The sequence below is a fragment of the Sturnira hondurensis genome, unplaced genomic scaffold (assembly GCF_014824575.4).
Source record: "Sturnira hondurensis isolate 20B ecotype Veracruz unplaced genomic scaffold, ASM1482457v3 Scaffold0022305, whole genome shotgun sequence".
NCBI classification, from domain to species: domain Eukaryota; kingdom Metazoa; phylum Chordata; class Mammalia; order Chiroptera; family Phyllostomidae; genus Sturnira; species Sturnira hondurensis.
This window is the reverse complement of record NW_028094936.1, coordinates 322,896-344,132: the sequence shown is the minus strand read 5'-3', so window position 1 is coordinate 344,132 and position 21,237 is coordinate 322,896. Positions and strand designations below refer to the sequence as shown.

The window sequence follows — 21,237 nt, the reverse complement described above, 5'->3', positions numbered from 1 at the left end:
AGGTAGGGCAGCCCAGGCTGAAAGTGGGAACAGGTTGAGTCCTAGTCCCTACTTCAACCCTCTGGGTCACGCTTCCTACTCTCTACCTCCTATGTGTGTTCAGCCGGACATCTCCCCAAACTCTGAGATTTGTTCCTGTGATGTGAGTTGAGGCTCCTGAGTGACAGGAAGGCAGCCAGGTAAGCAGATTGCTCCTGCTGGATAATACTGTATTCCTTCCAGATTGGGCTGCTGGAAAGGTACTGATAGGGAGATTTTGGGTGACTCACATAGTTTATATAAGGATAAGCCTCTTGAAAAGAAAAATTGCTCATGGGTCTACTCATGGGTGGCCGAATGTAATGTCAACTCCTTAACAGTTAAGGAGTAGTTACATTTATACAGTCCTAAAATTATTTTGGCCCTTTGAAGTCAACTGTGAGGCTGATGTGGCCCCTGGTGACAATAAGTTTGACACCCTGATATATAGTTATTACATTTTTAACTATAATCCCTATGCTGTACTTTACATCCAGGTGACTATTCTATAACTACCAACTGTACTTCCAAATCCCTTCACCTTTTTTAGTCATCTCCCCTTCCAACCCCTTTGCCAACTGGCAATCATTAAACTGTTCTCTGTATCTATGTTTTTGTTCTGCTTGTTTGTTTATTTTCTTGTTTTTTTTTAGATTCCACACATAAGTGAAATCATCTGGCAGTTGTCTTTCTTTGTCTGACTTATGTCATTTAGCATAACACCCTCTAGGTGCATTTATGTTATTGTAGATTGCAGGAATTCATTCTTTTTCATTTCTTTTGCTGTTGACATTATTACAGATGCCCCCCATTTACCTCTTGTTTTCCCCCCTCCACCAAGAACCCACCCCACACACCCCCAGCCTTCACCACATTGTGTTTATGGGTTTTGCATATATGCATATGTATTCTTGGCTAATCTCTTCTAGTCCCCTACCACCCTCCTCTCTAAGATCTGTCAGTCTGTTCCATGTGTCCATGCCTCCGGTTTTATTTTATTGTCAGCTTATTTTGTTTCTTAGATTCCACATACGAGTGAGATCATATGGTATTTCTTTCTGACTGGCTTATTTTACTTAGCATATATCCTCCAGGTGCATCCACGCTGTCACAAAAGGCAAGAGTTCCTTCTTTTTAAGATTTCATTCCTTTTTACAATTGAGTCATTTTTGACTTCTTTATACATTTATCTACTGATGGACACTTAGGTTGCTTCCATATCTTGGCTATTGTAAATAGTTCTGCAATAAACATATAAATATATATGTCTTTTCAATTTGTGTTTTAGATTTCTTTAGATAAATACTCAGAAGTGGAGTTGCTGGGACCTTCATTGTCTCATTATAGCCTTTACTTTCAGTCTATGTGTGTCTTCTGTTCTGAAATGAGTCTCTTGTGGACCGAATATGTAAGTAAGTGTCTTGTTTTGTTATCTATTCAGTTATCATACATCTTTTGATTGGAGCATTTAATCAATTGCATTAAAGTTGTTGATGTATATGTATTTATTGTCATTTTATTATTCATATTTTATATATTTATTATTCTTTTTAAAGGAGATCATTTAACATTTCTCATATATTGGTTAGTTGTGATGAACTCCTTTAGCTTTTTCTTATCTGTGAAGCTCTTCATCTGTCCTTCGATTCTAAAGGATAGCTTTGTTGTGTAGAGGAATCTTGGTTGCGGGTCCTTGCTTTTCATCCCTTTGAATATTTGTGCCAACCCCTTCTGGCCTGCAAACTTTCTGTTGAGAAATCAGCAACAGTCTTATGGGAGCTGCCTTGTTGGTAACCATTTGCTTTTCTCTTGTTGGTTTTAAGATTCTCTCTTTGTCTTTAACCCTTAGCATTTCAGTTATGTGTTTTGATGTGGGCCTCTCTAGTTTCATCTTGTTTAGGACTCTCTGCATCCTGGGTTGTACATCTTTGCCAGGTTAGAATTTTTCCATTATCTTTTTACATAGGTTTTCAATTCATTACTCTCTCTCTTCTCCTCTTGTATCCCCATGATACAAATGTTGGTACACTTAAGTTGTCCCAGAGGCTCCTTACACTATCCTCATGTTTTTGTATTGTTTTTTCTTTTTGATGTTCTCATTGGGTGTTATCTGCTTTCTTATAGTCCAAATCACTGATTTGATTCTGTTTCATCTACTCTACTTTTGATACCCTATAATTTATTCTTCATTTCAGTTAGTGTATTCTTAATTTGTCTTGTTCTTTTTTATGGTTCTTTTTTATGGTGTCTAATTTCCTTGAAAATCCTTCTAACCATTGTTTTAAACTCTATCTGGTAGTTTGCTTGCCTCCATTTCATCTGGTTCTTTTTCTGAAAATTTCTTCTATTCTTTCATTTGGGGTCTATTTCTTTGACTCCTCATTTTGGCTGCCTCCCTATGTTTGTTTTTATATATTAGGAAAAACTGCCGTGTCTCCCTGACTTGGTAGAGTTGTGTTGTAGTATAATAGTTGTTTTTTAACACCCAGTGGCACAACCTCCCTGGTCACGTGAGCTGGATGATCCAGGTGCACCCTGTCTGGGCTGTGTGCACTGCTCTGTTGTAATTGAGCCTTGATTGCTGTTGGCACATCACTGGGAATAATTGGTCCCCAGTCCATTTGGCTTTGAGGACCAGCTGTGACTACAGTAGATGAACTGCTTGCTGTTCAGGGGCATATTCCATGGAGTAGGACTTGCTTCAGTCGGATTTTGGTGCCCCAAGTCTCTTCATTGAGTGTCACTCATGGAGATGGTAAGGTTGTAATCCAGTGTGGTGTGAAACTGTCCACTGGGTGCACCAGCTCTGAGGCCTCCTGAATGGTACAAGGTCAGCCACTGCCTGTACCCTGTCCACCCATCATGACCTAAAGAGCATCTGCAGATGGCTGCAACTCGTGCTAGGCTTGGAGGTGCACAGGAGAGGCCAACCTGCAAATTGAGCCTGGATGCCACCAGTGCCAGCTGTAGGGCCACTTAAAAGAGGTAGAGGGTTCACAGAGGCCAGATGCTTCTTGTTTCAGAGATTTTAGGGGTCTGCAACATGAGCCAAGAGAGACCATTTATATGGAAAAGCCACTGGAAATGGCTTGGGTAGGCCCACAAGTTGGGTGGAGCAGGGTCTCATGGAATCACCAAGGCAGGGCTAACAGGGTGAACCAGGTTGATGGAAACTCAGACATGGCATCTACCAGCCAGCTCTGTTGGGGGAGGGCTCAGAAAAGAAACAATGGTCTCTGCTAGCACTTCTGTCTGGGAGAGAGCTGCCCCTCCAGCTCTTGCCAAGTAGCCAGACAATTCAGTTCATCCTTGTATGTCCCTGGTGCCTTTTGAGCTGCTGCCCCATCACTGGAGCTCAGAGGGAGTAAGTGTGTGTAAGTCCATGGGTGGGATCCTTAAGAGGTATGCCTGGGACTCCAGGAGCCCTTCTCCACTCAGCCACAATGTCCACTGGTTCTTATAGCCAGATGTTATGGAGACTTCTCCTCCCAGCAATGGAACCCTGGACTGGAGGGTTCTGATGTTGGCTCAGGGCCCATCACTCCTTATGCAGGACCTCCACAGCAGAGATATCCCTCCCAATTTTTAACTGTCATGTGAGAGTGTGGGACCAGGCCATTCTGCATCACTTCCTCTCCTACCAGTCTCAGTGTAGCCTTAGTTATAGGACTTCTGTTCAGCTAGATTTCAAGTGGTTCTGAATTATGTTTCTTTTGTAGTTTAGTTGTAATTTGCTGTGGTTGTGGAAGGTTCTGAGTACTGCATTTACTCATGCCACCATCTTCACTGGAACTCTGCTAGAACATTTTAACTTTGTTTACTACTTCTTCCTGTATGCTACTAGTTTTGGTAATTTCAGCTGTATGCACATTATAACTCCCCCAAAACATTATTATTGTTGTTTTATGTAATCAATATTTACCTGAATTAACTTATATAACTTTTTTGTTGGTCTTCCTTTCTTATTTCTAGCCCTTCATCTGAGATAATTTTCATCCTGCACAAAGAAACCCTTTAGTATTAATAACTTTGATAGAAAATTGCTGTTAAATTTTTTTTGTCTGAAGCTGTCTTTTATTTCACCTTAATTCTTGAAGGATATTTTTATTGGGCATAGAAATCTATCTTAGCAGTTATTTTCAGCACTTTGAAGGTATTGTTCAATTTATCTTCCAGCATCTATTATTTCTGTTGAGATGGCCACTATCACTCCAGGAGTTTGTCTTTGCAGGTAATGAGGGGTTTTTCTTCTGGATATTTTTAGACTTTGTTTTCTCTGGTGTTCCAGTTTTCACATAGGCCTAGGTATGTTTTTCTTTTTTAGAACTTTTCTTCCTTTCCTTCATGTCTCTGGTTAAAGGTTCATCAATCTTAGTTATATCATTTCAAAAAAACAGCTCTTGGTTTCATTGATTTTTACATTTTTTAATTTATTCTCTAATCTTTATTATTTCCTTTCCTTTACATACTCTGGGCCTAGTTTGTTGTTCTTTTTCTCATTCCTTCAAGTGTAAGGTTAGATTATTTATTTGAGATTTTTCTAGTTTCTTGAGGTAGGCCTATAATGCTAAGAATTTCCCTCTTAGGAATAATACAAAATATTATTGAATGTAAATTATAATAGAAAAACATTAAAAATAAATAAAATAAAAATTTCCTTCCTGAATCTGTGGATTAAAGTTTAAAGTTATTTTTAGCCAATTATCTCCATTAGTTTCCCATTCTCTATATTCTTGTTTTCTGAAACCCCAATTATATGTATGTCAGACTTTTTTCAATGTATTCCCTGTTTCTCATCCTGTCTTCTGATTACTTTTTCTAAAACTCATTGTTTGTGCTTCATTCTGGATATCTTTTTCAGAATTTCTTTACAGTTCACTAATTCATACTTCAGTTATGTCTAATCTCCACTAAACTAATCCACTAAAATATAAATTTTGGCTAATTTTTTTTCACTTCTAGAATTTCCATTTTATATTCCTCTGTAGCTTTTAATTCTGTGCTTAAAATCAGTCTTTTATCTCTTTCAAGTTAGTAGGAAAGTCCAAGGATCCAAGATGGTGAAGGAGCAGGTGGAAGCTGCACAAACCTCCTCCCAGGACCAAACTGGAATTACAACTAAGCCATAGAGAAATCATCCTGAATAACCCACTGAACACTAGCTGGAAAGAAGCCTTATAACCACAGACAGGCAGAAGAAACCACTTCACCAAAACAGGACTGGTAGGGAGAACAAAGGAGGCATGAGAGGACTGGCTAGGCTTCCATGGACAGCAGTTGAAGTTCTGGAGGGATATTTCAACAGCTGGTACAGTTCCCTCTGAGAAGTGTGGGGCCTACACCCCAAGCTGGGCTCCCCAGCAGACAGCACCAGAGGTGGGAAAGGAACCCAGATAACATCCAGCTGTAAAAAACAGAGGGGTTTCTGTCCACCAGAGAGAGACGACTGGAGATGTAGAGTGCCTCTTAAAGGGCCAACACACAACATACTGTTTGCATTCACTTACCCTGTGCTCTGGCAGAGGGAGGGCAGAACAAAGTAGAGATGCAGGAGGAAAGTCTGGGGTAGTGGCTTTAGGGAGACAACTGAAGGAACAGCCACCAGGATCCCTGTGCTGAGTTATTCCCCACAGTTAGAAGCCATCTTCTCTGGCAGATCACTCCCTTCCAAGTCTCAATGGCCTGAGAGGAAGCAAGAGCCCCACCCATAGGAATTACTCTACTCCACCCTCTGGAGCTTAGCTGGGCTGCTCAGTACAGCATGAGGCTACATCACTGATTAAGTTTAACAAGCAGATCCCTGGGAGCTCTTAGACTTTACTGACCCTCCCCTCCCCGGTGCTGATAAAAGCTGGCCTTGGTGCACAGCTTGATTCTTTCTGCACACAAACAAGCTCAGAAGAGAGAGCCACAGGCTGTGAATTGCTTATAGTTCCTAACAGGGTCAGTCACAGTCAACATTTGACATAGGCCTACACCAGAGTCTTGCAGATCTTCCTAATACATAGAAACAAACACAAAGAGGCAGCCAAAACAGGAAGACAAAGTAACAGGCCCCAAATGAAAAAACAAGATAATCCTCCAGACAAAGAAGTAAATGAAAGGAAGGCAAGCAATTCATTAAGAGTTTAGAGTAATGATTATAAGGATCCTCAACAGCAAGAAAAAAGACATAGAAATCATAAAATAGGACCAGTCCAAAATAAAGAATACAGTATCTGAAATAAATAATACATTGGAAGGAATAAACAGTAGGCTAGAAGAAGTAGAGGATCAAATTAGTGATGTGGGAAACAAGGTAGAAAAAAACACTCAAAAAGAGCAGCAAAAAGAAAAAAGAATTTTTTAAAAAGGAGGTGAGCTCGAGAAACCTTTGAAACAACATGAAGTACAACAACATCCACATCACGGGAACACCAGTAGAAAAAGACAGTGAGCAAGGGATCGACCACCTATTTGAAGAAATAATGAGCCTGGTTGGTACAGCTCAGTGGATTGAACACAGGCCTACGAACCAAAGGATCGCAGGTTTGATTCCCAGTCAGGGCACATGCCTGGGTTGGAGGCCAGGTCCCCAGTGGGGGTCATGTGAGAGGCAACCACACATTGATGATTCTCTCCCTGTCTTTCTCCCTCCTTTCCCCTCTCTAAAAACAAACAAATAAATAAATATCTTACAAAAAAAGAAAGAAAAAGAAATAGTGACTGAAAACTTCCTTATTTTGGTGAAAGAAAAAGATAAAAAAGCCCAAGAAGTGCAGAGAGCTCCAAACAAGATGGACCCAAAGAGGCTACACCAAAACACATCATAATTAAAATGTCAGAGCTTAAAGATAAAGACAGAATCCTAAAAACCCCAAGAGAAAAGCAGGTAGTTACCTACAAGGGAGCTGCAATTAGACTCTCATCTGATTTCTCAATGGAAACATTTCAGGCCAGAAGGGAGTGGCTTGAAATAGTCAAAGTAATGAAAAGCAAGGATCTACAACCAGGGCTACTTTACCCAGGAAGGCTATCATTTAAATTTGAAGGAGAAATAAAGAGCTTCCCAGACAACAAAAAGCTAACAGTTTGTTAGCACCAAACCAGTACTGCAACAAATGTTAAAGGGCTTGTTCTAAGAGGAAGAGAAACAGAGAAAAATAGTTTAAAAATAAAATGGCAATAATATGTATCTATCAATAATCAACTTAGTAGGAATCATTATTTTAAAGATGCTCATAACTGAAATATATGGGGGCCCTGTAGGTTTGCTTCTATTCCATAGTTTCTCTTGTTTTTCAGCTTCACTGTATGTCAGGTCAGTTTTTTTTACTTGCAAAAGGGTGTGTAGAAATAATACGAGATCAAGAGTAATGTTAAGAGAGAAGGTTAATACTTACTTCTACCAGTTTCTTCATCTATAAAATGGGAATAATAATATATCTACTCCCTGACTGGGTCTTAAGATTAGATAATACTAGTAAAGTGATTAGGATAGTGTCTAAGTAAAAACTAATGTTTTATAATGCATGAAGACAGAAACCCATCAGATACTATTCTTAGGACAATTTGGTAAGTGATTTAAGATAGAATTGTACAATGAGTAAGAAATACTCATCATGAATATGTTATGTTGCAGGCACTGTCTTGGGCCCTGGTCTAGAAATATGCCTGATAGTTGCTGGGAGTTTCAATCCACCGTGGTTACAGTGCCCTTCTGTGGGATACAGAGGTGTTTCAGAAGACTCATCTGTGTTTCTTGACAACTTCTGTTCATTCTAGTCCTCTGGAATAGTAATTAAGTCAGGATTCCCCATGCTAAAGATGTCCACCTGTGTCTACTTTAACACGTCACTGGATTATGCACAATTATAACAAATTAATGGCAACAGTATTCTTAAATGGCTTTAGAACAATGAACTAAAGTAGAGGAGATTCAAACAAAATGTTTGGATCTATTCTGAAAAACAACTTTAAAGAAAGTAGAAGAGCAGCAGAATGCTCGGGGAAAGACAAAACAAAACAAAACCAATTTAGCTCATAAGCAGCCAGGAAAGAACTTCATACCTCATGACGAATATTCTGGAATAATTATGCATGTTAAAAGGGGGTAATAAGTAAAATAATAATAATTATTATGCACAATGGCTAAAACCACAAATCAAAGAACAATTTTCAGATGCATGTAATGTGGAAAAGCCTTTTGTTTCAGTCTCTGTATTAATACCTATAGATAAAGAGCATATATGTATGTACTCTAACCACATACACATGGTTAGAAATTATCTAGAAATAAATATTAACAGATTATTTCAGTGAGGAAAATGACTGTAAAATTTAAGGACTACATATAAGGCAATGCTTTTCATCCAATGATCAAATCCATTTTGAACATGGACAGTTCCCTAGATTTGGAAGGGGATACCAAAATCCATTTGTAAATTATCTGATTAGAATTTAGAACATACTTCTCTCCTACAATGTCAATGTTGTAAATATGATGGTTTCCATTTCTATCTTTCTACAGCATTTAACAAATGCAACTATTGGTTTTATATGATGCACCATATGTCTGAAATTACTTTTGTACCTTAAGAGCTGCAACCACCTGAATCAATATGTGAAAGCAATGGGTCGAAGAACTGAGATCACATGTGTCCACATGATTTACTTGTTACAGGAAAACTTTGCCCAGAGGAGATAACCTGTAAACCAGTAAATAACTTCATTGTTTGTTTCAGGAAATTCCCATAGACTCGCTTGTCTCAGAAAAACAATCTGCTCGCCCTGGCAAAGGGTTCACTTTTCAAGCAACAGTTTACTCACCAAGACTCGCTTCAAGACTCTCGCCTTGCTGTAGACACCACTCATGAAACCATTGTGTCATAAACTCTTCCGAGTCCCGGCGTTCTCTGCCCAGCCCCCTGGAGCCCAGACCCCCGAGTTCCAGCAGTGTACTCCCTGGAGACGGTCCATACTCTCTCAAGGCAGAGTCCTCTCTTATTGCGGTTCTAATAAACTATAGTTTTGTCCATTAACCGGTTGTCTAACAATATTTTAGGGGAGTTCAATAACATAGGTTTTTATTCCTTTAATCCTCGTAACACCCTTATTAATGGTGAGATGAGAAAACTGAAGCATACTGAATAAAGTGACTTACCCAAGGCAACAAAACAATTCAATTCACATGAATATAAACTATGGTACTAGTATTACTGAGTCATTCTTCCCTTAAGTCAAATCAATTTGAAGAATCCCTGGGAATTCCATGCTCTGACTTCACCAGGCCCGAGGCCCTAACTTCGGAGTTAGTAATTTCATGGTCTGTCTTCCTCCCTGTACTACGAGATCTTCAAAGCTAGGGACCTAACTTGTTTGTCTCTGCTGGCAGTGCCTCCCATAAACTCTGATACATGGTAGGCATCCCATAAATGTTCTCGAAATAAACAGTATCTGAAACTCCACTTTATTGAAGAGGTTCTGAGAGACTAACAGTCTGGTTTTAGCTCACCTGGAAAGTAACTGTCAGAAGCGATGCTCCCGCCAATGCACCACATTCTTTAGCACAACTGTGAGTTCTGAAAGAGCAGTTTTTGTGCAAGTCTACAAACACTGCAGTCCTACCAAAATGTATTTCTTTCTTTTTGCTGTAGTATTATTATCTCAGTGTGACTGGATGGGCCATCTCCGGTTGGTTAGATGCTTCTGATTAATAAAAATTGAAAACTACAATTTCTGACAGTTTTACAACATACAGAGTTCTATGTAGTTTCCTTGATATTGAAACAGTTGTGATTCTCTATTCTAAACTGTGCTTTACACATATAACAACTTTTCTTTATCATAAAGACAAATGAATGTTATATGAATATTGAGCATCAAGGAAATATTTAAAATTTTACACACACGGTAAAATTATGAAAGGAAAGAAAGTAGTCTGGAAAGGTTTTCTGCTCATTCTGGGATAGCTACCAGTGTAGTAAACAATATGAGGAAATAAAATAAACAACGTACAGAGACACATAGACCCAATGCAAATGTATGAACCCATTTTGATTCTGAGTTGAACAAATTGATATAAAGTAGTTTTTTCACCAATCATGGATATGTGAATAAGGACAACGGATGTTATTATGGAAAAAAATCCTTAACTTAGAAATATATATTGAAGTATTGGTATGAAATAATAAACTGCTTTTGAGATTTGCTTTAAAATTCTCAGGGAGTGGGTGTTGTGGTGGTGAGCGTGTTTGTGTGCATGCTCACGTGCACAGGGATGAAACAAGATTGGTCAAATGTTGACATTGTTGAAGTTCACGATTAAGTACGTGGGGATTCATTATATTCTACTCTCCATTTCTAGATGTTTGAAATTTCCTGGAATAAAAAGCTTAAAAAGTTCTGGCTCGTGTAGCTCAGTGGATTGAGTGCAGGCCTGCAAACCAAAGCATCACCGGTTTGATTCCCAGTCAGGGCATGTGCCTGGGTTGCAGGCCACATTCCTAGTATGGGGTGTGCTAGAGGCAACCACACATTGATGTTTCACTCCCTCTCTTTCTCCCTCCCTTCCCCATCTCTCTAAAATAAATAAATAAAATCTTTAAAAAAATTTTAAAGCTAAAAACTGGTTAATTTCACCAGTATTGTAGTAGATACAAAGTTCCCAATCAATCACATATATTGTCTGCAAACTCAATATTTTTTGTGTGAACTCAATATTAATGTCAAACTCAAAGCAAAAAAATTAACCTTCTCTGTGGATAGACTTCAAAATTTTAAGAAAGCAATTACTTTTTCTGCTTAGGAGAACTTTAGATAGTATCTAGCTGAGCATTAAGGAAGACTTTTCCCAGCTGTTCATCTCTTGGAGTGTATTAGAAACCTCCAGTTTTCTGTTAATGAAACAAACCTGTTCCTCACAGGCAGAGGGTGGCCTTCTCTCACTCTTGCTTTACTCAGTGGCTTTTTACACAGCACAAGAGTAATTTCATTAAGTGCCAACCCATCCCTTTAGGGAAAAAAGAGAAACCTCATGAATCCTTAAAATAAGTATCTCACTATAAAATGTTTATTCCTTTAAGGGCATTAACACAGTGTACAATATGCTTCATATTAGCTACTTTTTATGTCTGGCCTGGTTCCTGGGTATTTCTTTCCTTTAAATGTGGATTTTTTTACTTCCAGATAACATAGAAAATCTTTCTAAAATGAAAAAAAATGCAAATAATCTTCAGTACAACTACTTTTACTATACCTATATCTATACCTCCCCTCTCTTTAAAAATTAGTTAAAGGCAAAACATGATATGTAGCAAATATCAACAGTCTCAAGTATTAAACTGGAAACAAGGCTCAGAATACAATGTCCTACTGACGTTCTAAATCAGGAATTCAGGTCAATCCTTTCATAGTATTTTCACGTGTTATTTTATTAAATGGATGCTATAACAATGAAAAAATGGATGATAGCCTTCTGTTGTTAGCTATTACTTTATTGCTTATTTCAAATGTAAGGCAATGTTTTAAAAATATTTATATAACATGACATAAATGTTTAGAAAAGCAAAATCAACAATAGATTCCACAAACAGATTCCCTACTTCAATTGCAATCAATGCTGCTGCTTCAGAGCAATAACAGCATAACATCGGGGAGATTTCACAGGATCAAACAACTTCACCAGTGCAGACCACGCAGTATCTTCCTGCAAATTGAGAAGTGATTTGGCAGTAAGACCATTTGCTGTAGATATAAATGAGATATAAGTCCAGCTACATATTTTAATATTGAAAACTAGGTAAAAAAACAAACCATATAAAAGAAAAATATTCTTTGTTGAATAAAATTAACACTTATAATTTCACCTTCATGAACTTATGCTGAGAAAATAAGTAAATGTACCTAGAGCGTGAACTACAGTCTGTAAGTTTATTCTTTGCTCTGATTGTAAAAAACTGGAATCTGCCGATAACAATTGGGTATTACTTAAAATATTTTTTAAAGGTTTTAATTTATTTTTAGATAGAGGGGAAGGGAGGGAGAAAGACAGGGAGAGAAATATCAATGTGTGGTTGCCTCTCACACACCCCCCCACTGGGGACCTGGCCTGCAACCCAGGCCTGTGCCCTGACTGGGAATCGAACCAGTGACCCTTTGATTTGCAGTATGGCACTCAGTTCACTGGGCCACACCAGCCAGGGCATTAAATTATTACAAGATAAAACATTATCCAGCATCTGTAGTAGATTTAGTGAGCTAGGAAAACTCTAAATAAAATAAATAAAACAAATTAGAGGCAAAGGACATTTATAATTTGATTCCAGTTTTAAGTAAAGTATTAAATATGTGCATGTATATATGCCATATATAGATTAATCAGAGCAAAGCACTAGAAAACAAACCAAAAATTTAATAGTGCTGAAAGGTAGCATTATTGTTACTTTTAATTTTCTTTTTTATAGTCTTCATTTTACATTAATACATACAAGAAACATGTATTGATTTTATAAGATATTATTGAAAATATTAACAAATTAATATTTACATGATTTCTATCATCTCATTACCAATCTATTAATCTTTGCGCATAGCATTTCTACTACCTATAATACTTAGGACAAGAAAAATTGTTTTGGAAAAGGGAACGATGAACACCTAGTAAAACAGGAGTGATTCTGTCACCTACCAACTTCAGAACCAAAGCTTTGCAGTGCTTTTTGAGTCAGTCAGTAGCTTAGAAAAATACACCATTTTCTAAATATTTAAAAATCACCTTTCTCCATATAAGTACTAATTAGAACAAAAGCAAACATTTATTAAAATCCATTTGTTCTGAGTAGCCTGTTGATAAGAAGAAAGCAAAGCTCCACATGTGATAAAATGAAATTGTTCAAGTAAAGGGTTTATACAGTGGAAACATAAGCTGAATCCACAAATGGCTTTAATTTAAACAGTTCACAAAACTTTATTTTGATCAAAGCTGAGTAAAATCTGCAAAAAACATTTTCCCTAAATATAACCTAAAGCACAATATTTTTAGTCATTCAACATAGATAAATAAGATTGAAAATAAAAAAACAGATGCCCCCGTCTTCCCTGATCAGGAAGAAGTTTCTAACTGCAGAGTGCATATGTCCTAAAATTCTTACAAAATGTAACATATATATGTTATCTTTTATGTCTGATCTTCATTACTTTTAGCTACACAATATGGCATATATGATAATCTGTGTTCACTGCCTACTGTATAGTAATTACCATATAATTAAAAGAATGTAAGCTTTATTATGGCAGTATTGCTGAAAACATCTGGTACACACATGTTTGTTTTATAAGAGATGAAATGAATATTTAAACTTTGATATTATAATGAGAAAATTATCTTATGTCCTAATCTTAAATTTTATGTGAAAGAAACTTATTCTACATATAAGTGGATCCATATTACTGGATTTAATAAAAATAAACTGGATGTTTGTTACATATTTAAAAATAACATAATTTACCTGCTCTTTCAGGTAGCAAAGTCGATCTAGAAGAATTAATGTCTCTATACAAGGAGCCAGAACAACTTTCAACTAAAGGAAAGAATATGATTGGAAGGTGTTACAAAAAGGGAAAAAAACTAGCTTAACAGCAATTACATTTAAAAAATATATATCTATAGGAGTTTATATATGACCAAATCTTCAATACCCACTGTCCATCTACAGAAAATAGACTGCAGAGATCAAAAGTTTTTGTTTCATAATAAGAGGAAAAGAATGTCCTTTAAGTGACTTTGAGGTAGAATCCAAAAGTCATCATGCATGTGTGATAGAAAGCTTTTAAAGGGCTACCAAAACTGAAATTCATTAAAAGGAATGCTTGTGAAATAACAGAACTGAGACCAATATGTGTTCAAAGAACTCTGAAACTTCTTTTTGTGCATTTATAATATACGTTAGGAGAAATTTACCATGTGTTCTCTTTATTATATTACTAGCAGCTAATATAGCTCTGAACTAGGAAATGATCCTAAATGGTTTTTCTGCAATAACAGAAAAACAATATAGGTTGGTTGGCCCCACAATAAAATATAATAGGATCCTGCTCAAGTCAAGCAACAGACCCAATTTAGTATGTTCAATGCCGAGATTTACCATATTAAAAGCTTCCAGCTCATTCATTCTAGGCTTATACTTCTCGTAGTAGTCCATTATAATTTTTTCTGGCAGCTTCAAGATAAAACAAAAATAAGAACAATAAATTTAACAGTAGTTAGACTTTTCCTTATCAATCACACCCTAAAGTAAACATAATAAATGTAAAACAAGCTAGGTGTCTAAAGAGCTCCAAACTCATGAAGCAATTCAATACATATCTAAATTTCTTTTACTTACATCTGTTGTACCAATATAGGTTTTTCGGTATATCACAAATGAAATTACCAATAACATCCTATTAACAATCTTTAGTTTCAATCAGCAGTGATAAAATATTTACTTTCACTTGTCCCTATGCTAAAGATACATAACAGGAGCTCAATAAACAATTTTTGAATAGAATTAAGATTTAAAACAGTATCTCTAAAACTATATACCCTAGACAAAATGACTCAAAGACAACAGGAACACAACAGTGACATATGTTCATATTGAAGATAATGTCCTTTAACATCAACTAAGTAAATGCATCAATAAGCACCACTCTCTGATTTTTTTCCTCTAGAAAATAAGGTGCACAGGGTGCAGTGAACCCTCGTGATCGGCAGGCCCCGTTTTGGGTAACCTATGGGTTTCTGTTACTACCAACCGAGCTTTCATGAATTCTGTGCCAACTGTATTTGTTTCTAAGCTTGTTATGCTGGTTATATGATTATAATAAAATAGTATATATAACATAATAAATAAAATATGAATGCAAAAGGAAAACGTGTTTCTGTAAGTTGAGCCCTCGGTGAAAGGCCTGATAAAGAAAAGTCACCAGAAGAAACTGTTATGGAATTGCACGTGGTCAGAACTAATGACAGACTGGAGGAAAGAACAGAATATCTGAAAGGATTTGTATTTAGATATTCTAGCAAGTGTATAAAGAAATTTACTGTTTTTCAAAGCCCCTATTCTTTTTCTTACAGCACTAAGTGTCTTTTGAATTTAAGAAGTACAAAAGTGTAACTTTGAAAAGTAAGGCTTTGTCTCATCCAATAAGATCTCCAACCCTCCTCCCTCCTGGGACAGAACTTGAACTGATTATGCCACCCCTCCACAATCTTTTTTAAACTTTGCCCATCTTTGATTCAAATGAGTACACCCTAGGCCAAATTCTGCAGTAGAGTATATTGAAATGGATCCAGGCCTGCACTTCAAGCCATAAAAAATCCTCGTCTCACAAAATTTTATGTGTGTTCAAGTTAGTCTTTAGTTTTTATACTCTGGCCATCTGAGATCAGTACTCAAAATACACAATTTTTTCGATTCTGAATCAACAGCATACCGCTTCCTATAAAAGGTTTTTTCAGTGTGATTACTTGGGTTCTCCAATATTCTGTTTCTCGTTTATGCCAAACTGGAAGTCCCACCTAAACTAGAAACTGTTGATTTTGTTGCTCAGGACATGCTACTTCAGAGGACTGGGTTCTGTTGGTTTTGCTGTAGATCTGTAACCCTGGGCATGTTCTCCTGTCACCTTTCTGTACTTTTACTTACACTGCACGTTACAACACCCGTGGTCTGAGATTTAACATGCTTTCTGATTTTGCCAAAGAAGTTTGTGTTTCTGTTCCTCACTCTACTAGTTGCTTCTATGGATTCTAAAAAGGTGAGAACATCACCTTAACTCTCAAAAAAAATGCAATCTTCACTTTAAGTGAAACAAAGCTGGACACTGTAGGGTTATCCGTTGAAGATATGTTTGATGCAAAATAGCTAAAGCAAAACTTCAAATAATGAAACTGTATGCAAACCTGTGTTCAAAAAGCAAAACAAATGGCCTTGTTCTTACAAGAAAATTTTGATGAGTGGAGTATATTAATATGTTTTTAAGTTAAACATTCAGTTTTTAAGGTATGACTTCATGCTTTAATCAACTTTTTCAATCAAGTGCTGATCAGATCACAGAGATTACATGAAAATTTAGAAACAAAGATGTTATCTCATTTAATTCCAGTATCAATCTGTAACATTTGTGTATTTATGGTCTCACTGCATAGATGACATTATTGAGTGTTAAAGGCAGTGAGAACCCAGGTAGGGCCAACTTCCTAGAGAAAAAGGAAGACATAAGTGAGGTGCTGCCTGGTATAGGCAGCCTAATTATAGGCATACTGAGTTATGTCTTACTAAAGTATGTAAGTATAAAGTATGTAAAGTATAGGCATACTAAAGTATTAGTCATACTGAGGTAAAGATATACATGGAAACCTCAAAGTTAGCGTGCATATTGAATGGCACTGGCATTGTTGGTCACGACATCTACTGTTCCCTGCTGTCCATCCCCTAGACTCAGTGGGCTGTGGTTTAGGTTAGGGGAGATATCCAGTCCTCAAGAACTGGAGTGACACAGTAAATGAGCAGCTGTATTCAAGTGTTTTAGACTCCCCTGCACAATTCTTATAATTTTAGACAGTGACTTTAACTCCAATATAGCCTATATGTTAAAAAGTATATGTGTTATTATTCAATACATTTAAAATGCTTAACCAATTTCATTTTGTCTGCATAAGTTTCAAGAGTCAAAGTTCTGGATATAAGCATCTTTTCTTTGAAGCTTCAATAAAATTCAACATTCCGTAAATTCTTCTACTTTTACTTGAAACCTAAATTCTTCAGCCTAGTTTAGATGTGCATTTATTCTGTCTGTTGGTAAGCACAAATTTTCTCTTTGCTCTTCCTCATTATAGGCTTATTGGTCTGATGACCACTAGCTTTGGAAAAATGTTATATGTTTTCCTTGTGCTCAACGTTTGTTAATAAGTGGAATCAAAATGACAAAGAGGAGCATGAGGTCTGGAGTGAGACAGTCTAAACTGGAATCTTTCCTCCCCAATTTCTTAGACTTGGGCCTGAAGAAACCCATTCAACCTATGTCTCAATTTTCTTACCTTTAAAATGAGGGTACCTACTTCTTTCGTAAGGTCATTAGTATTCAGTGAGCTCACACAAACAGAGCTTTATAGCACAATGTCTGACATAAAGCAAAGGTTCAAAACACAAGCTTTTCTCATTAAAAAAACAAACATATTAATTTTGAAGATGTTTCCATATACCCACTTTTTCCTATTATTAATATATTATAATACAGTTATGTTATAATTAACAAACCCTTATCGATACATTATTAGCTAAAGTTCGTATTTTATTCAGATCTCCTTAGTTTTTAGATAATGTCCTTTTTCTGTTCCAGGACACCTCACCGAATTTAGTACTACTGGTAGTGATGTTTCCCAGACTTGCCTTGATTTTGATGACCTGGTCAGGTTTGGGGTGCTGGTCAGGCATTTTCAGAATGTTCCTTCACTGGGATTTGTCAGATGCTTTGCTCATAATTAGACTAGGGCTATGGGTTTTTGAGAAAAAGACCACAGAAGTGCCACGCTCCTCACATTATATCAAAGGCGCACACTATCAGTGTGACCTATCTCTGATGATGTTGACCTTGACTGCCTGGATGAGATAATGTTCGTCACACTCCTTCACTGTTAAGTTCCTCTTTTTCCTCCCTTTCCATTCTATATGCTTTGAAAGAAAGTCACTATGCATAGCCCATATACTTAAGGAATGGGGCGTTATGCTACATCTCCTTGAGGGTAGAATATCTAAATAAATTATATGGAATTATCTCCTCCATGTATTTATTAATTAAAGTTGTCTAGCTCTAAAGTTTATAGCTCTATATAAGGGGGTCCAGATAAACAAAAACGGACCATACTTCAACTTAATGGGGAATGGGTTGAAAAGATGAGAGACATATTGTTGTTCAGAGAACCCTCCCATACCCTATGTGGACAGAAAATGAGTTAACAATTGCCTTAGTTCTCACCATTAGATGCAGGGGTTGAAAGTGCTGACATACCCTTGGCTAGGATATGACTGGTTCAAGAACTAAAGTAGGTGAATATAGATATAAAGTCCATTAGCTGATCTTGTCCAGGGAGTAAAATGAGGCTGACATGGGTCTGACAGTCTTAGGTTGGCTGACAGAGGAAGTCATCTATGCAATCACGTGAAAGATCAGTGTCAATGAGAATCTTCTGGAGCACATACGCAAAGGTGACTCTTTTAGAAATAATGTAATTATGTCTGTGACTAATCTCCTTAAGCTTGAAATTTATGGGCAATAAGATAACAGCCTTTCTCAAAAAGAAAGGAAAATGTAATATATAAAGTTCTTTCCATATTTTCTAATATATATTTATTGAATTACTAGCTAATGGAAAGAAAATTTGAACTTCCTACTATCTGCAAAGCACAATCTATATAAAAACCAAGTTCAACTAATTTTCATTTTAAAACTGATTATTGATATATCATAAAATTATTACATATATTTTTTCATTAGTCGTTTGCAGATTTTGTACACCAAATAATTCTAACAATCTATAATAATGTGACTTTGCAATTAATGTTTTTTCCTATATCAACAGGATTGTTGGATGAATTTTTCCTTTATTTTTATTGTTTACTCTATTCCAGTTGTCCCCACTTTTCCCCCTTCACCCACCTCAACCCAGCCCTACCACCCCCCCCCCCCAGGGTATCTCCACACCACTGTCCATGTCCATGTGTTATAAACATATGTTCTTTGGCTAATCCCCTCACTGTCCTTCTTGTAGTCCTCACCTCCCCTCTCCCCTCTGACAGCTGTCAGTCTGTTCCCATACCTATGCCTCTGTTTCTATTTTGTTCATGAGTTTATTTTGTTTATTAGATTCCACATATGAGTCAGATCATATGGTATTTGTCTTTCACTGACTGGCTTATTTTACTTAGCATAATAATCTCCAGGTATATTAACAGTAGTAATAAAATAATTAAGCAGCTCTTATTTTTCTAGCTTAAATAAAAGGTGTAATGGATTTTCCTATTCTTTCAATGATTGTATCTTCTATCCCTAGGGCTATTGGTTGGCAGGGAGACATTTCTATACCTAATGATTCTCTGTGGTTTAGCTGGGAGAAGAAAGATAATTTTTATAGGCAATGTGGCTATTTTATTTAATTTTATAGGCAATGTGGCTATTCTTACATAGAATTAGACTTAGATTACATAAGAATGTTCTAGTGGCTAATGCAAATATCCTTTTATCTTCTGCGAACTTGGCATTAAAATGTTATTAAACTTGGTCTTTGCATATAACTTTGACATATTGTTTTCGATTACCATCTCAAAGATGTTTAATTATTAATTCTTGTTTTATTCCCCTAAGTGTATTTGCTCCAAATCTATAAAATCATAAATTAAAGGAAACTTTATCATTAATAATATGCTTCGAGAAGAATTTGAGGTGTTTCATAATAGGAAGCACAAAAATGTATCAAAGGTAGGGCAATTAAATAAAGAAGAAGTTCTCAAGGGTATAAAATTCAAGGGAGAACATAATACCAAAATAACCTAGCTAAGGGCAATTGCTGAAATCAAACATAAATTGAACTTTGAGCCTCCTAATAGGTAAGGCAAAAAAAGAAGTGAATGTTCTTTGAAGAGCATCCTGTCATGAAAAATTGAACAGAAATTAAGTAGACTGTTGTATAACAGAACATAGATAACATAAAAAAGCTTCTTAATATTGTCGTATTGAATAACCCAAAATAGCCTCATACTAAATAAGTTAATACTCAGAGTGCCTCTGAACACTAAGCCCTATTTTAATGTGTTAGTGCCTAATCACTGCTTGGGCAAAAGGCCATGGAGCAACTTTTGCACAAATCTTTCCACAGGTACACGTTTCCTCTCTTCTTCCTCTCTCACCTTATAGGATTTAGGGTATCTGTGACTTATGACAGGGCTGTTCCTAATAGATGATATGGTGTCTCTGTGAGAATTAGAAAAAATACTCCCAGACTTCCAGCTAAGATGGAGGCATAGGTAGATAGACTTTGCCTCCTTGCACAACCAAAAGCATGACAACAAGAAATTTAAAAACAAAAAATAACCAGAACTGACAGAAAATTGAACTGTATGGAAGTCCGACAACCAAGGAGTTAAAGAAGAAACATTCATCCAGACCAGTAGGAGGGGTGAAGACAGGCAGCTGGGGCAGACAGGATGTACAGCAAGGCAGTTAGTGGACTAGGCAGCCCCACATTTGCGTGAGGATAAACCAGGAGGAACTGGAGAGGGAGATGAACCCCACAATCCAGGATTCCAGCTTGAGGAAATAAAGCATCAAAACCTCGGGCTGTAAAAACCTGGGGGGTTGAGGTGGCAGGATAAACTCCAAGCCTCACAGGAGAGTTCACTGTAGAGACCCAAAAGGTCCCAGAACCTTTCCCAGTTATTCCCAGTTAGTGGTACACAAAACCACTAACTCTGGAATAAGCACCGGAAGGGCCCAATTTGCTTGTGGGTAGCAGAGGAAGTGACTGAAAGCTGGCAGAGAGCAGAGCAAAATTAAAGATAAGGAGAGAATCTTAAAAGCAACAAGAGAAAAGGAGATAGTGACCTACAAAGGAGTTCCCATAAGACTATCAGTGGATTTCTCAAAAGGAAACTTGCAGGCAAGAAGGGGCTGGAAAGGAGTATTCCAAGTCATGAAAGGCAAGGACCTACATCCAAGATTGCTCTATCTAGCAAAGCTATCATTTAGAATGGAAGGGCAGATAAAGTGCTTCCCAGATAAGGTCAAGTTAAAGGAGTTCATCATCACCCAGCCCTTATTATATGAAACGTTAAAGGGACTTTGTTAAGAAAAAGAACATCAAAACTATGAACGGTAAAATTACAACAGACTCACAAAAATCAACAACTGAACCTTGAAACAAAAACAAAAATGAACTAAGCAAACAACTAGAACAGGAACAGAATCACAGAAATGGATTCTAACAATCTATAATAATGTGAGGATTATCAGTGGGGAGGCAGTGAGAGTAGAATGGGGGAAAAGATACAGGGAATAAGAAGCATAAATGGTAGGTACAAAATAGACAGGGGAAGGTTAAGAATATTATAGGAAGTGAAGAAGCCAAAGAACTTATATACACGACCCATGGACATGACCTAGTGGTAAAGGGGGAGGGGGTAGAAAGCTGGTGGGAGGGAA

The 21,237-nt window shown here is 36.9% G+C and overlaps 1 protein-coding gene across 1 annotated transcript in view; it reads right to left on the bottom strand.

Moving 5' to 3' along the window:
* Positions 1-11,459: 11,459 nt before the first annotated feature.
* The window catches only part of METTL25 (methyltransferase like 25), an 86,681-nt gene continuing 76,903 nt past the window's right edge, over positions 11,460-21,237 (bottom strand). The window contains exons 11-13 of the mRNA XM_037035391.1: positions 14,142-14,216; positions 13,506-13,577; positions 11,460-11,704 (exon numbers count right to left, since the gene is read on the bottom strand). Coding sequence (XP_036891286.1) covers positions 11,612-11,704; positions 13,506-13,577; positions 14,142-14,216 — 240 coding nt within the window. The 3' untranslated portion in view covers positions 11,460-11,611. The remainder of the gene's footprint in view (positions 11,705-13,505; positions 13,578-14,141; positions 14,217-21,237) is intronic.